The sequence below is a fragment of the Acomys russatus genome, chromosome 8 (genome assembly GCF_903995435.1).
Source record: "Acomys russatus chromosome 8, mAcoRus1.1, whole genome shotgun sequence".
Classification (NCBI taxonomy): domain Eukaryota; kingdom Metazoa; phylum Chordata; class Mammalia; order Rodentia; family Muridae; genus Acomys; species Acomys russatus.
In genome coordinates this window covers 22147087-22162770 of record NC_067144.1, presented here as the reverse complement: position 1 = coordinate 22162770, position 15684 = coordinate 22147087, and the positions used below count along the sequence as shown (strand labels likewise).

At 44.5% G+C, this 15684-nt stretch overlaps 1 protein-coding gene across 1 annotated transcript in view; it reads left to right on the top strand.

Annotated features, from left to right (window-relative positions):
- Window positions 1–15684, top strand: part of Cfap91 (cilia and flagella associated protein 91) — a 43693-nt gene that overhangs the window by 13450 nt on the left and 14559 nt on the right. Inside the window, exons 6-10 of the mRNA XM_051150552.1 lie at window positions 545–726; window positions 5005–5182; window positions 6986–7143; window positions 10056–10253; window positions 11408–11550. Coding sequence (XP_051006509.1) covers window positions 545–726; window positions 5005–5182; window positions 6986–7143; window positions 10056–10253; window positions 11408–11550 — 859 coding nt within the window. The remainder of the gene's footprint in view (window positions 1–544; window positions 727–5004; window positions 5183–6985; window positions 7144–10055; window positions 10254–11407; window positions 11551–15684) is intronic.

Sequence of the window (15684 nt, the reverse complement as noted above, 5' to 3'; positions counted from 1 at the left end):
CAGTGTTGTTCGTTGCTTTTTTTTTTTTTTTAAATCTGGAGTCGACTTTTGTGAAAGGCACATGCTAACTGTTGAACGTGCTTGCCATCTTACTCCAGCACTGACTAAAGAGTCACCCAGGAAGGCCAACGAGTTCTAGCGCTTGCTTGTTTTCGCGAGCATCCATCCTCTCCTCAATTTCAGCAAAGCAGCAGCTAAGCTGGGATATAACTAAGAGTGGAGGTGAAGCAGGAAATGTAGCGATGCTCAGCAGGTCCAGAAGTGTGGATATAACACCCTACCCCAAACCCATCTGTATAGCCGTGCACCACATCCTTAGCCCGCAGCATACAGCTACGTCCATTAGGAGAACCAGGTGTTTCTGTCTTGGTACAAGTGAGGGCAATGAGCCATAGGTCATACACTCAGTTGTACTGGACTTGCTGTGCCAGCGAGCGTTTGAAGGGGAGATGGGCTTAGCAGAGCTCCGAGACTTGTTTTCGCCTGGTGATGTAGCATTTTAAACGTCCTCACTGAATTCCAGCCTTTAATTTTACCCTTCTAGGATAGAGCCATTTGTTTTTTCTCCCGACTCTTCCAAGTACACAGTCATCCCTCCCAAGTCTACTGTGGGTACTCAGACTGACTACCGGGACGCAGAGGTCCAGACAGACCCGTACTCTCCCGAATACGTCGTGTGTCAAGACACCATCCCTGAGCTCTTGACGCTGGCTTCTCTGACTTGGGGTGAGTTGGCAAGTCTCACTTGATATTGCGGAGAATAGCACATGCTACTAGTTCCTAGGAATGACTCCTACCCAGGCAATTTGGCTTGTACAGTGAAGCGATAACTCACATACTGGGGGAAAATGTTTGCATATAAAATATTAGGAAGAAGGGGGGGGGGCTAGTCTCTGTCTTCAGAATATACAAGGACTGCAAGCTGTTGAACAGCCAGAAACAGAACCTGATCAAAAATGGGCAATGAGCCTGAATAGACATTTCTCAAAAGAAGACAAGTGGCCAGCAGATTTATTAAAAAGTGTAAGTCCCAGAATTCAGCCAAGAGGCAGTACTGTAAAGACAGAAGGAAAAAATGGGATGAGGGTCAGCCAGCAGCAGCAAAACTATTTTTATTTGCAGACAGTGTTTATTTAAAACCTTAATAAGAGGGGGCTGGAGAGATGGCTCAGAGGTTGGGAGCACTGTCTGCTCTTCCAAGGGTCCTGAGTTCAATCCCCAGCAACCACATGGTGGCTCATAATCATCTCTACTGGGATCTGGTGCTCTCTTCTGGCATGCAGGCATACATGCAGGCAGAACACTGTATACATAATAAATAATCTTAAAAAAAAAAAAAAACCTCAAAACCTTAATAAGAGGCAGGGATGATGACTCAGTGACTAAGAACACTGCCTGGTGTTCCAGAGGACCTGGGTTCAACTCCCAGGGCCTACCTGGTACCTCTCAATCATCTGTACTGTCAATTCCAGGAAACATGGCATCCTCTTCTGCCCTCTGGTGGAGAGCCAGGCATGCAACTGGTAATCATTCATACATGCAGGCACAACACCCAAACACAGAAAATAAAATGTGGTATTAAAAAAAAACTAATAAAAGGTCAGTGTGACACCGTACACATTTAAACTTAGCATTAGGAAGTGGAGACGAGGGAGGGGGGATTCTCTGTGAGTTCCAGGCTAGCCAGCATGATACAGTGAGGCCCTGTCAAAAGCAACACATTTAGTATTAGAACTAAAAAGATCATGAAATCAACATGTGAAAAGGACCAGTAACTCCACTGCCTGGGCAGCATGTAAGCAGGAAAGCCATTGGAAAGGATCACAGTGTCGTCGTAACAAACGAGAGTATACCTGCTCACTCAGTGACTAGACAGTATTTAAAATGGTTCCTCAGGCCCGCAGAGGTGTGACTGAGGAACAATCACACCACGCTTGTGCGTGGGAAGCTCGTGCTCACAGGGATAGGATTTCTTTCCTCAGTGAGTTATAGCTTCAAGTAATTCTAACACAGACTTCTGGTCTAACCACCCCTGTGTAAATCAATGTCGGTTCTCAAACTCTCTCTTCAGTGAAAGTAAAACTTCCATGCAAGTAGTGTTTGTAAAGCCTGCAGGGGGAGACGGAGGGAGGGAAGGAGGGAGGGAGGGAGGGAGGGAGGGAGGAAGCTGTGGACCCAGCAGGAATACCTCCCAAGGGTATTTGGCAGTTTGCAGAATCAAAACAATCCTATGTTATGTTCTAGCTACTAAACTGTTGTGTCTACTGAGAGAACTGGGGAGGCTCACGCTGGGTGCAGTGGGACGGGGTAGGGCTGCTTGCTGCTGTGTTGTGTGGACTCAAGATACAGAGCCCATCCAAGTGTCCACCCAAAATTCGAGCGTAAACTTAATGAAGTCCTAGCCCCTCTCTGCAAGTGGAGTCAAGTGTCCTCCCCACGGAGTGAATAATACACGTATAATAGCTTTTCAGCCTTTGGCTAAGAGCAAGCGTGGGCTAACACAGATATCATTGCTATATATGTGACTATTTTAAAGATTAGTTCATTTTGTTTTCATATAGTTGGCTTTTCAATCCATCTCTGGATCAAATCTGGCTTCCAAGTCATGCGTCATTAGGGGAATGTATCCCGACACATAAGAAGACAAAACACACTGCTGTGTTTGATACCGACCTCCACACAGCTTACTTCAACTTTTAACCCCTTGGGCTCTTTATTCGTAAAATAGCAATCTTTATATTTCTAAAATAGAGATTTGTTGAAGAAAAAATATATATTTGAACAGTTCTTGCTATGTTGTAAGTGATTAAAAGTGTAACTTATCATAGACACGTGAACCTTCACAGATTCACAAAATGCCAAGATCAGGAAGGTTCTCTAGATCCATCCAGTCTGTGTTTTTCTTAGGAGAGGGACCGAGGAGAACAGGGCTCAATATGGTGATTAAAAGAATCATTACTGGACCAGAGAGATGGCTCAGAGTTTAAGAACACTGTCTGTTCTTCCAAAGGTCCTGAGTTCAATTCCCAGCACCCACATGATGGCTCACAACCATCTATAATGAGATCTGGTGCCCTCTTCTGGTGTGCAGGTGTATATGCAGGCAAAAGACTGTATAAAAAATGAATAAATCTTTTTTTTTAAAAAAAGAATCATTACCTTTATTTTCAATTTTTAAATTTCTTTAATTAGAAAAGGTAAAGATATTTGATATATAACACAGCTTCAAATATGAATATTTATGTTATTTTCATGTTCTTTGTATTTAAATTATTAAATAAAACCCTACACAAATACTAAATTGATATACCTATATATTTTCATATATATTAAACATGGAATTATTAATTTCTTTTTAAGCTGTTACCTTGTTGTTGTTTGTTTGTTTTTTGAGACAGGGTTTCTCTTTGTAGTCTTGGCTGTCCTGGACTCACTTTGTAGACCAAGCTGGCCTTGAACTTGCAGAGATCCGCCTGCCTCTGCCTCCCAAGTGCTGGGATTAAAAGATGTATGCCACTAGGCCCAGCCCACCTTTTATTTTTTTATGAACATACTTTTCTTTGATTAAAACAATCATAATTATGCTATTGTGTGTGCCTGTGTATGTGGTAATGTGCATACAAGTACAGTGCCTACGGGGGCCAGCAGAGGGCACTGGACCCCTCAGTCCTAGAGCTACAAGCAGTTGTGAGCTGCCTGGTGTAGGTGCTGGGCCCCAGCTCTGGTTCCTCTGCAGGAACAACATGCACTCTCAACTGCTTTCCCGGCTCTGCTCATTTCTTTAAACTTACATATTTCCTCATATAGTAATGAATTGACAGTATTTCTACTGATGAGTAAACAAAAGACTTGGAACAAATAGAACAGAAAATTAAGAAGTAGCTTATTATATGTGGTGGAAACATTTTTTTCTTTAGACTTTGTGTATAATTACTTTTAGAATGAAAAAGAAAAATCAAACTATTAAACAGGAAATCCACCCGACGCTTCTTTCCTTTAGTAGTTTTCAGTCCTAGGAAGATGTACCAGGTGAATGCTGCCTTTGGCGCTGCTAGCCACCGAATGTGCATCTGGGTTCCTAACCCTGTGCCAGAGAAGGACAAGCTGAGCAAGGTCTCAGTCTGCATCTTTGGGCTGTTCAGGATCCATAGCCACAGCTCATACATATCTGAACTCCTTTTTTTTTTTTTCAAGACAGAGTCTCTGTGTAGCCTTGGCTGTCCTGGACTCACATTGTAGACCAGGCTGGCCTCGAACTCACAGAGATCCACCTGCCTCTGCCTCCCGAGTGCTGGGATTAAAGGCGTGTGCCACCGCGCCCGGCTCATGTCTGAACTCTTAAGGGCATAGACTGTATGTTCACTATAGGGGACAAAATGCATCTGTTCTTTCTTAAAAGTATGTAACTCATTTTAACTTTCATTCAGCAAATCCCCAATCTCTGATATGCTTCCCACTCTTCATTTAACATTTTTAGAAAAATTAATTATCAATTAATTAATTATCCAAAATGCATACGGACTTTATTCTAGGTGTGTGGGTGTTTTGCCTGCATAGATGTCTGTGCACTACAAGTGTGCAGTGCTCACAGAGGTCAGAAGAGGGTGTCAGGCCCTCTGGAACTGGAAGTTAGAGATGGTTCTGAGCCACGATGTGCATGCGGAACCTGTGTCCTTTGGAAGATCAGCCAGTGCTCTTAACCACCGAGCCATCTCTCCAGCCCCCTCTTCTTCGAATTTTAAAACATGGCCTTGTTTAGCACAGGACATTCCAAGGTATGATTATTAGGTGGTCACTGACTATTTCCCTAATAGTCTCCTTGAACATACACGCACTACAACACCTTCCACCTCAGTTAAGAGGAGGCATGAAGGCCACAGCTCACACTTAAGTTTCGAAGCACCCAGGGAGCCTTTCCCAGCGACCCTTGAACTTAGAGCAAGGAAGGAGGGAGGCATATAACGGTGGCTTGTGGGTGTCTCTGAGCTGTGGCATCTCCTGCAGGCCGAGGGCTCCCAGCAGGACAAGCCGAGGTGGAAATGATAGAACGGGCCCGGGAGAAGCGAGCTTGGGAAGCCACTCTGCCCCCACTGAGTGACAGCTCCCAGGTTGAGAAGAGGAGGAAGATGATGGCTGCCATGGAGAGAAAGGAGTGGGCCTTCCGAGAAGGGGAGATTGAAAAGTAAGTTCAGGGGTTGGTGAGAGCAACGGTCATACTTATTTATTTATTTATCTATGTTTTTCTTTTTCTTTCTTTTCTTTTCTTTTTTTTTTTTTTTTGAGATAGTGTTTCTCTTTGTAGCCCTGGCTGTCCTGGAACTCATTCTATAGACCAGGCTGGCCTCAAACTCAGAGACCCACCTGCCTCTGCCTCCCAAGTGCTGGGATTAAATGTGTGTGCCACCACCACCTGGTCACTTTATTATTATTTTTTAATCTGGAAGCATCCTGCCCTCCAAATACCTGTGTTTAAAAATAGCCCCCAACCTGTGCAAGGTATGAAATTGGGCTTCTAGTCCCTTGGGAGAGGTCACCTGCTCCTGATCTGGTACAAGAACTCTGTGAGGTTCAACATGAAACCCAAGAACAGAACAACAGTTCCAGGACCTGTCCTGACTGTCACAGAGTCCCCAGGGATTTCTGCAGAGCATCTTAGACGTCCCCCGCCCCATGCCTGTTCATTCCCAGAACCACCATGCCTAGACAGCAGGTCCCTTTGTGTCTCACAGAACAGCCTCCTAGACAGCCCTCCAAGAGTGACAGGTCACCTGGGTCCTAGCTGGAGCTAATGGGACACATCCCACTGAAAAGGCAAATTGTGGAGACTTTGTGAAGAGATGAGCTTGTACAGCAATGTGCATAAATAACTCTAGGTCTAGGAATGTCTTCAGTTTTCAAACATATTGTCTGCGGTGGTGATGATGATGATGATTGTTTATTATTATTATTATTATTATTATGATGATGATGATGATGATGATGATGTCATTTTCAACAAATGTATAACGTGCCTTGAGCACATTCTCCTGATGTGTTTTTGGCAATGAAGTTGTTGTCTACATGTGATGAGATGTACTTGGGACCAAAGACTCCTTAACAGGCATGCAGGGAAGGCGCTTGCTAAAGCTGGCGTTTGCTGTAGTGTGTCCTGAGGTCTGCACTACTCTACAGTGCTATCAAAGCCCCTTGTGCACAAGAAAAGGACCAAGAGAGCACTCAGTTTGTTGTTGAGTTTAAAACTTCCCCCAATTCCTTTTTAATTAAGTCTGAATCCAGACTATACGTCGCTTTGGTAAAAGCAAGCAGTTCACTGGAAGACCGTGTGTGTGGTGTGATCTGTAAATGTTTAATCTGCCATTGTGCGGTGAGGAACGCATCCTGTAAGAAGGCAGTAAAGTATCTAGAGCGCTTATTATATTATTTTGGTGTTGCTTTCACAAGTTTGTTGTAAGAATTCACTGCCATGTTTCGCCGGTGGCACCCTTATACACCTCATACTGATAAGAAAGCCTGGTCTGCAGACTTAGGGCTGTGGTGTCAGCACTCAGCAGGCTGAGGCGTGAGGCTCAGGACAGCACACCCATGACTGACAGCCTGAGGAAGGATAAGGACTGAGTTCCCTGCTCAATATTGCTTACCGGCCCAGCATTCTTCACTCTTCCTCTCATTTGACTCTTTCATTAGCCTAGGACTGTCCACAACTCCCCTGTCTCCACGTTCAGCTGCTTAGAGAGCCGGTCTCTTACCAGGTCAGCCTGCTCTCTAGCTTCCGGACTGTGCGCATGCGCACACCCCTTCCACGGGCTCTGCTGCTGGAGTGTCCTCCCCTGCATTTCAACTCACTTGTCGCATTTTCGCCACAGTGGTCTTTTTTTTTTTTTTTTTTTTTTTTTTAAGCATATGAATACGATGCTCACAGAGCCTGTTCTGGCACTCGAGGGGAACTCCCAGTCTGAGATAGTAATACTCTGTCACCTACCCCAAGACTGCAGGAACTGCGCCTGGAGGTCTTGAAGCAGCTGCTGAAGAGGCGTGAGGAGAACCAGAGTGAGCTGGACCTGGCACACCTGAACGCCCAGTGGTGTAAACTGCAGGAAGCGAAGGAAGCGAAAGTGGCACAGATCCAACACACACATGGAGCAAGTAATACGTGGCATGAGCTGGCAAGGGAGGGGACCGGGCTTTGGGGCTTTTGATCACGCCTGACTAAAAAGGGTGAAATTTTCTGATTTGGTCTTGGTGTATTGACTAGGCAAGGGAGAGGTGTTATTTTTGAAAGGTATTGGAGGGAAATTGCTTAGAAAGTCTAGTGACCATGTTCTAACAGTAGTCAAGTTACTGCCCTCCCTGGCCCTGATATTAGGTTCCCTGCACTCATAACCCAAGGCTCTGGTTAGAAAGCTGGTTGAAGCCAGGCGTGGTGGCGCATGCCTTTAATCCCAGAGCTCCGGAGGCAGAGGCAGGTGGATCTCTGTGAGTTCGAGGCCAGCCTGGTTTACAAAGTGAGTCCAGGACAGCCAAGCCAAGAATACACAGAGAAAACCTGTCTCACAGAAAACAAACAAACAGACAAAGCCTGTTGATTAACTTAAAAAAAAAATCCTTGCCCCCAAAGATGACATTTTAGTAATTCTTTTTCCTAACTGCTTCTCTCCAAGAGATGTTTAATGCTACAGATATATTTATGTTTATATATTTTGTAATTATACACTTTCATTTTATGCATAAAAACCAGAAATACTAACTTTACTATATATTCAGGGCAGGATTAAGAATAACTACGTCAGAAGCTGAGGAGATGCCTCAGTGACTAAGCAAGCTTGCTGTGCAAGCACAAAGTTATGAGTTCAGATCCCAGCACCCATGAGAAAAACCAAGTGTGTGCCTGTCACCACAGTACAGCGCAGGAGGGAGAGGAGGACTGCTGGGGCGGGCTGGCTGGCCAGCTAGCTCGGAGGTCACTGGAAGACCCTGTTTCAATGGACTAAAGCAAAGAATGATAGAACAGCATGCACAGAGTCTTCCTCTGGCTCTGCACATGCTAGCACAGGTCCACACGCTCCCACACACGTGTGCAGTCACCTCATGAACACACACACGTTTCACAAACACTTAAAGTAGAGCGTAATTAATTTTTAAAATACTGTGTGACCTTTTAAGAGTGCTGCCCCTAGTTAAGTTGCCACATCTCAGTGGAAGGCCACACACCCAAGAATACATGCACAACACAAATTGGACTTGGTGGGTGAAAAAACAAAGAAACAGAACAAGGACACTAAGTTGGGTGGGTAGGAAAATGGGGATGGATCTTGGAGGATTGCGGAGAGAGTAAATAGAATCAAACCAAACTATACTAAATTCTCAAAGATCTAAAAATGGAAAGAAAAAAAAAAAAGAATTTTAACCTGGCTCAGTGGAGCATACCTGTGATCACAGCACTCAGGGAGGCAGAAGCAAGGGGATCTCTGTGAGTTCGAGGCCAGCCTGGTCTACAAAGTGAGTCCAGGACAGCCAGGGCTACATGGGGAAACCTTATCTTGAAAAACCAAACCAAAACAACAACAAAGAATTTTAAAACCAGTACTGAAAGCTTTATAATAGCCTCAAGTTTGTGAAAAATATTAATAATTATATTACCAATACTTTCAAATTAGCAGTTGATAAGCACTTTAACTCAACCTCATTTTAAAAATTATTGAAAAAATTTTCAGAAAAAGTAAGTCAATTCGAAAATTAAACTCTTACTTAAAATTCTTTTTAGTGAACTTGGCCTTTATTTTGTTTTCTGGTTTACCTAGCTGGCTGTTGGCTATGTATTTAGATGTTGTTGACATTTTTTTTTCATTTCAGGATACAACATAGCTAGTGCTAGAGTTGACTAACTTTTATAAATAGCCAAGTGAAAACTGTTTTTGATAAATTCTAACACTCAAACTCACATAAAAGGACCTGCAGATGAACTGAGAATAACAGGTGCACAGCAGCTGTGGCTCTGGGCCCTCCTGCAGCATGTCACCCCTGTGTGGTTTTAAATGAAAATCGCAAACATATATTTTACCAATAAAGACTCAGGAGCCAGATGCTGGGGTGAAAAACCTGCCAGCCCAGAGAGGCAGAGAGAGCACCCAGCTGACCTTCCTACTCAGCTCACATCTCAATGGGATGGAAAAGGCCCCAAGGCTCACAACCTCAGCTGACAGCCCAGGAGGAAAAGGCCGAAAGACCCAAGGCCAAAGGCTTGCCAGCCCAAAAGCCAAAGGCCAAGGAGCCAAAGAAGCTCAGGAGCTAAAGAGCTAAAAGCCCAAGACTCTAGAGCTCCTTCTACTCCCACAGGCTGTCTTAACTACTCCTCAACTCAAAGTCCCTCCTACTCTTTAATCCTTGTCAGCTGGTTTCTTGCTCCACCTCTTGACCTAGGGTTAACTTTATTAAATCCCGTGTATGGAAAGCTCTTAGATTACAGGTGTGTGTGTTAGGGCTCAACCACGCTAAACAGAGGACAGGTCTTTTACTTTCTTTTTTTTTTTTAAATATTTGTTTATTTATTATGTATACAGTATTCTGCATGCATGTACACCTGCTTGCCAGAAGAGGGCACCAGATCTCATTGTGGATGGCTGTGAGCCACCATGTGGTTGCTGGGAATTGAACTCAGGACCTCTGGAAGAGCAGCCAGTGCTCTTAACCGCTGAGCCATCTCTCCAGCCCAAGGACAGGTCTTTTACAGTTCACAATCTCAGGGATCATTTTGGGATCAAAGATCCTGCCACACACCTAAGTGGGGTGGTGTGTGTGTGTGTGTGTGTGTGTGTGTGTGTGTGTGTGTGTGTATGTGACTCCACATTGAGGATACTAGCCATTTCTGCTTCTGCCACCCCTGCCTGTCTCATGGCGCTCACAGCCACACAAACGGCAGACCTGTTTGTAGCACTGCTGCGTTCTGGCTGTGGTGGGTGGGCCATCAGCTTGGTATCTTCCTGCTGGGTCCAGCTAGAATCGCTTTACTGCTCTGCATCTGTAACCTGGGGGCCATATCTGGGTGGGAATCATGACAGCGCTTTCTGTTTCAGACATCAGAAAACTAATAAGGAAAAGGAGGATCGTGGAAGGGAAGCTGCAGAAGAGAGACATCATCAGGGAGTACGCCGACTTTGCGTCTCAGGTCTACGGGCCTCTGTCTCGCCTTGGCCGTTTCCCAGACAACAACTCAGAGGACTTTGTAGTCAAAAACCACTATCTCAACACATATGAAGGTAAAAAAAAAAAAAAAAAAAAAAAAAAAAAAATCCATGTAGTTAGAAGTTTAGTAGAAGACATCTGGGTTCAGTACATATTAGAATAAAGGTGAACATTAGAATATTTGAAAAGGCACCAATGAAAGGCTTCACATACTTGTCAAAACAGGTTCATACAAAGTACTAATATCTCAGACTCGAAGAAAAGAAGCTCCATGTAGAAGAATTGTAAAAAGAGGAAATTCAGTTATCTGCTCTCTATGTAAACGTGGTAGCGAGGTGTAGTAGCAAATGTCTATTCAAATCCTCAGGGCCAGAGGCAAGCAGATCACCAGAAACCAGAAGTTTGGGGCTAGCCTGGGCAACTTAACAAGACCCCTACCTAAAAACAAATGTCAGCAATCAAGTCTGAAATATATTTTTATTTTTTTTAAAAAAATCTTGACACTAGGTTTATGAAACAAACAAGATATTTATAATGAAATCAAAGATGTCAAAAAACCTACAAAGCAGGTCGGAGTCAACAGGTGGCCCATTGTGGAGAGGCCTGCGCCTTGTATGAAGCTCAAGAGATTTGTTTACATTTAAAAAAAAAAGATTTATTTATCTATTGTATGTGTACAAGTGCGCTATCCGTGTACAGCTGCACGCCAGAAGAGGGCACTAGATCTCATTACAGATGGTTGTGAGCCACCATGTGGTTGCTGGGAATTGAACTCAGGACCTCTGGAGGAGCAGACAGTGCTCTTAACCACTGCGCCATCTCTCCAGCCCCTTGTTTGCATTTTTAACAGTTCAGACCACAAGCTAAAGCACCATCTGGCTAAGATCACGAGTTAGCAGTTTGACTTTTGAACCCAGAGTTGGGGCAACATGCTATGAATTGGTGAACACCCACTTCAGAATGGGGGCGCCAGCTGTCACGAGGCTACAGACTTGCTGCCGGCTGCTGGTTATACTTTCCATAGGGCACATCTTTATTTTAGACTAGCTCCTTGATGTGCCACTCAGGTCATCGAGAACAGACGCTAACTCCACGCACTTCACACTTTAGAGGCAGCTCACCCCCTTAAGAGGTGATACCCTCCGACAGCTCACTGAGCTAACAACGCACTCTCAACACATTAAACGCAAGCACCAGGAACTAAAAAACCCCACGCTTCCTCCCATAGGGTTAGTGGAACTTGAATCGAGTCTCCCCGATTTTGTGACACAACCAAGGATCAGAGCTCCAAAGCCCAAAGTCATCACCACCAAGGCCGGCTTTCTGAAGAGGTCAGCAAGAATGGACTATGAGCTGGCAGAAGTTCACAAGGTATAGTTGGGCTCCGAAGACTAGACAGTTTCCTCTCCGACTTCCACCAAGGAACGAGGAACCCTGAACCCCAGACTGCGTGTGGTCATGGGCAGCAGTGACTGCACATCTGAAACACAACCTGCGTTCTTTCTCTTCTCTAGGCTTTCTCTCCTGGAGGTCCCCCAGGGTGTCCTGATCTAGCGTGCAGTCTGCTTTCATTTCAAACCATGGCACAGACCTTCCCAGAGGTCACCTCCCCCTTTAGAGAAGTTATGACTCTCCTAGAGTGCTTCCTCCTTTGGCTCTGTATAGTGTAAACTCTGCCACCGTTTAGCCAACTCTAGTATTAGGAGTCTCCTCATGTTACGAGTTGTAAGATGCTTTCTTCCTTTTGGAGGACACCAAGAGGAAGAGGTGACGTGACTGGCTTCGTTGTAGACACCAGTTCATCCTCTTTAGATTTAAACTTAAACTTTAGTTTAAAAGAGAGCCACACAAGAAAGTTTTATGGTCACAAATGTTGGCATCAGAATCCCCTGGTGGCCTTGTTAAAATGAGCCGCTAAGCTGCACCCCCAGGGTGTCTGCTCAAGCAGGTCTGGGCGAGGCCTGGGAGATGTGGCCAGTCTTCACAAGTGCCCGGTGATGCTGTTGCTGCAGGCCCAAGAGGCGCAGTTTGGAACCCCTGGTTTATGACATCCCCCTGTCCACAGACATTTGCTTGCCCCAGTGATATCTGTAACACCGTGGGGACCCCAACGCAACATGAAAAAAAATAGTGCCTTGGGGACTGGGGAGATGGCTCAGTCTGTAAAGCACTCTCTGGGCAAGCGTGAAGACCAAAGTTCAACCCCCAGCACCCAGGTAAGAAAGGTGGGAATGGTGACACGTGGAATCCCAGCACCAAGGAGACAGACACAGCATCCCTGGGGCTCACTGGCTGGCCAGCCTGGTGTAGTCAGCAAGCCCCAGGTCCCAGCGAGAGATCATGAAAACAAAACAAAAGAAAACAAGATGGCTAGCTCTGGAGGGACACCACCTGAGTTCGATCTCTAGTTTCCACACACACTTTGTACACACATGAGCATGCACGCATGCCTGTACATAAGCACATGCAAAGTTGTAAACACAGACACATGTGCTTTGGAGAATCTCAGGACCTTGATAATGATCATATGTATCTTCCCGCCCCACACACATACTCCATCTCCGTCTGCATCAGCCTGTCCTGAATACCGAGCTTACTGGTCTTGTTTTCTGTTAAGTTTTTTCCCCTGTACTTTGTATTGTGTTATAGAAACTTTCTTTTCCTCCCAATTTGCTAAAGTCTTCGACCATGCGCCTATGTTACGTTCTCCAGTGCTTGGCTGGGCTATCAGAGCAAATTTTTATAAATATTAATCTGCCCAGCGTCAGCGGATGGCCTCGCTTTGGTCAGGATGCTTCGCTCACTTTAACACCTTGTTGGATCCGGTTACTAACGGTTCGCTTCTCTGCTCATGGGTGAGATGGCTCGCCCACTTTTCCTTCTGATTTTCCCATGTGTGGGACTGACACCAGAGTTGTACAGGTCTCCTGAAATGGCCTGGGAGCACCCCTTCTTCCTTCTCCTCTGGGAAGAATTTAACCAAGACTGACACAGTCGGCCACTTCAGTGTGGAAGGAGGTACAGAGCAAGCCATCTGGGACCGGCATCTCCGTGGGAAAATCTTAGCCTGGTCTTCGGCTTCTTTGCACCATATAGAACTTCTTCACCTTCGTTTTCATAAATTATATTGCTTGGAATCTCATTTTATCTGTTCAGGTTTCTTTACATGATCACCGATCATATTGTTTTTCATATTTCGTTTTTATATATAATTGTGTACTTTTTTTTCTATTCATGACATTATCTTAACTCTTTTTTTCTTAATCTCTTCTACTGGAGGATTGTTTATTTTCTTCCAAACAATAACTTTTCAGGTTTACATATACAGATATATTCACACTACTTTCTTCTCTTGTATTTATTATATCTATTTTCCTTTGAGTTGTCCTGTGATTATTTCCCTAAGCTATGAGAATTGAATGTAGAGATTATCAATTCCAATTACTCAACTTTATGTGTTGTAAACTGAGCATTTCCTAAAAAAAGCACTGATTTTTTGCTATCTCAGTTTTGATATGTGATGCTTGTCATTTTTAATTTCCAATATCTAAAAGTATCCAACGTGGCTTTGAATCTGTATTTAATTTTATAAAATTTCCAAATATGTAGGAATTTTAACTCAGTTTCTGGTTAGCTTATAGCTTACAGGCACTGTGATTAGAGGCCAGAGTCACCAACCCTTTTGAAGTTACTGAGACTTTGGGGTTGGAGGCGTGAACCGAGGAACATCGTGTTCAGCATATGTAAGGTATTCCTTGCTTTAATTTCTTAGCAGTGGTGAGTGTGGGAGGCAGAAAGCAAGGAGAGGGGCAGGGAGCAGAGGGGGAGGGGCCAGAACGTGATTACACTTATAAAGTAATAAAAGCCCACCTTCAGATACACACATCTTACACTAAGCCTCTCCAACGAGTGGGACAGATGTTTCCAAGTCCTCCCTTCACGGCCAGGACATCGCTGCCGTTCAGCTCCCTGACATGTATGCTATAAATGCGCAAGACATTTTCACTGTTTTGATTTCTTTGAGATGGGTCTCATGTGGCCCACGTCAGCCTTGAATAGCTGTGCGGCTGAGAAAGACCATAAACTCCTCCTGCCTCTACTTCCTGAGTACAGGGATCATAGGTGTGTGCCACCATGGTTGGCACATTTTAATTTTTATTGTTTTAAAAATTAGTTTTTTTGCAGGGTGGTGGTGGCGCATGCCTTTGATCTGAGCTCTTGGGAGGCAGTGGCAGGCGGATCTCCATGAGTTCAAGGCCAGCCTGAACTACAGAGCAAGTTTCAGGACAGCCAGAGCTATTACACAGAGAAACCCTGTCTCAAAAAAAAAAAAAAAAAAAAACAAAACAAAACAAAAAAAAAAAAACCAAAAAATAAAAATAAAATACAAATTTTCTTTCTTATCAACAAAAAGGAAAAGGAAAGCAAAAACAAGAACAAATCAAAGGAAACGAAACAGACAGGAGCCGAGCAGATGGCTCAGCAGGAAAAGGCGCTTTGCCAGTGAGTCCTGGTAGGCTGAGTTTGTCCTCAGAAAGGCTGAAGGAGAGAACTGATTCTCCTAATGTCCTTCACAAGTGCACCATGGTGCATGTATGTGTGCGTGCAGGTATGCGCGCGTGCGCGCACACACACATACAGGCACACACACGTGTGTAGCACACACACGCATGCATACGCACACACACACAAATGTTGACAATGAACATCTTAAGAAATTAAGAAAAACAAAAGATTTTATTTTACCTTTGATTTTTCCCTCTCTGCTGCTCTCCCTGTCTTTACAGATGTGTACATCTGTGACCCCCTATCATTTTTCTTCTGCCTTGAGAATTTCAGCCTGGCCTGCAGGCAGTGAGCTCCAGGGGTTGAATCCAGAGTCTTTCTCCTTTACTGTCAGTTGGGGAAGGGAGGTAAAACTCCATTCACCCTTCAAGTGTACAGTCCATGGCTGACCACATGTCCGCAGCGCTGTGTCTATCTAATTCCATCACCCCTCCCCCAACAAGCCCCATACCTCTTAGCAGTCAGTCCTCCTCTCTCTCATCCCTTGGCAGTCTCTGTTCTACCTTCTCCTTATGGTTCTGTTTGTTCTGAACACACACACTGTATAATCGGAGCCGCACAGTAACCAGCATCAAGTGACTAGCCTCATACACCCAGCAGAGCGTTTTTGAGGTTCACTCATGTTCTAGCACCATCCTGGGCCTTCATTCTTTTCATGACTACATAATATTCCATTGTGTGGATGTGCCACATTCTACTTAGCCACTCATAAGCTGATGAGCTCATCAGTTATTTCTACTACGGACTTCTGTGTTCTAGTCTCGGATAGACATGTTGTTGGTTCTTTTGGATGTATCTCTTAGGAGTAGGATTATAGGCCACACAGCAACGGTTTCATTTTTTGATGAATTGCCTGATTGTTACCGAAGTGACTTCACTGTCTGTATCTCAGTGGCAGCGTTCGTGGGTTCCAATTTCTTCACTCTTTTGTCTCTTACT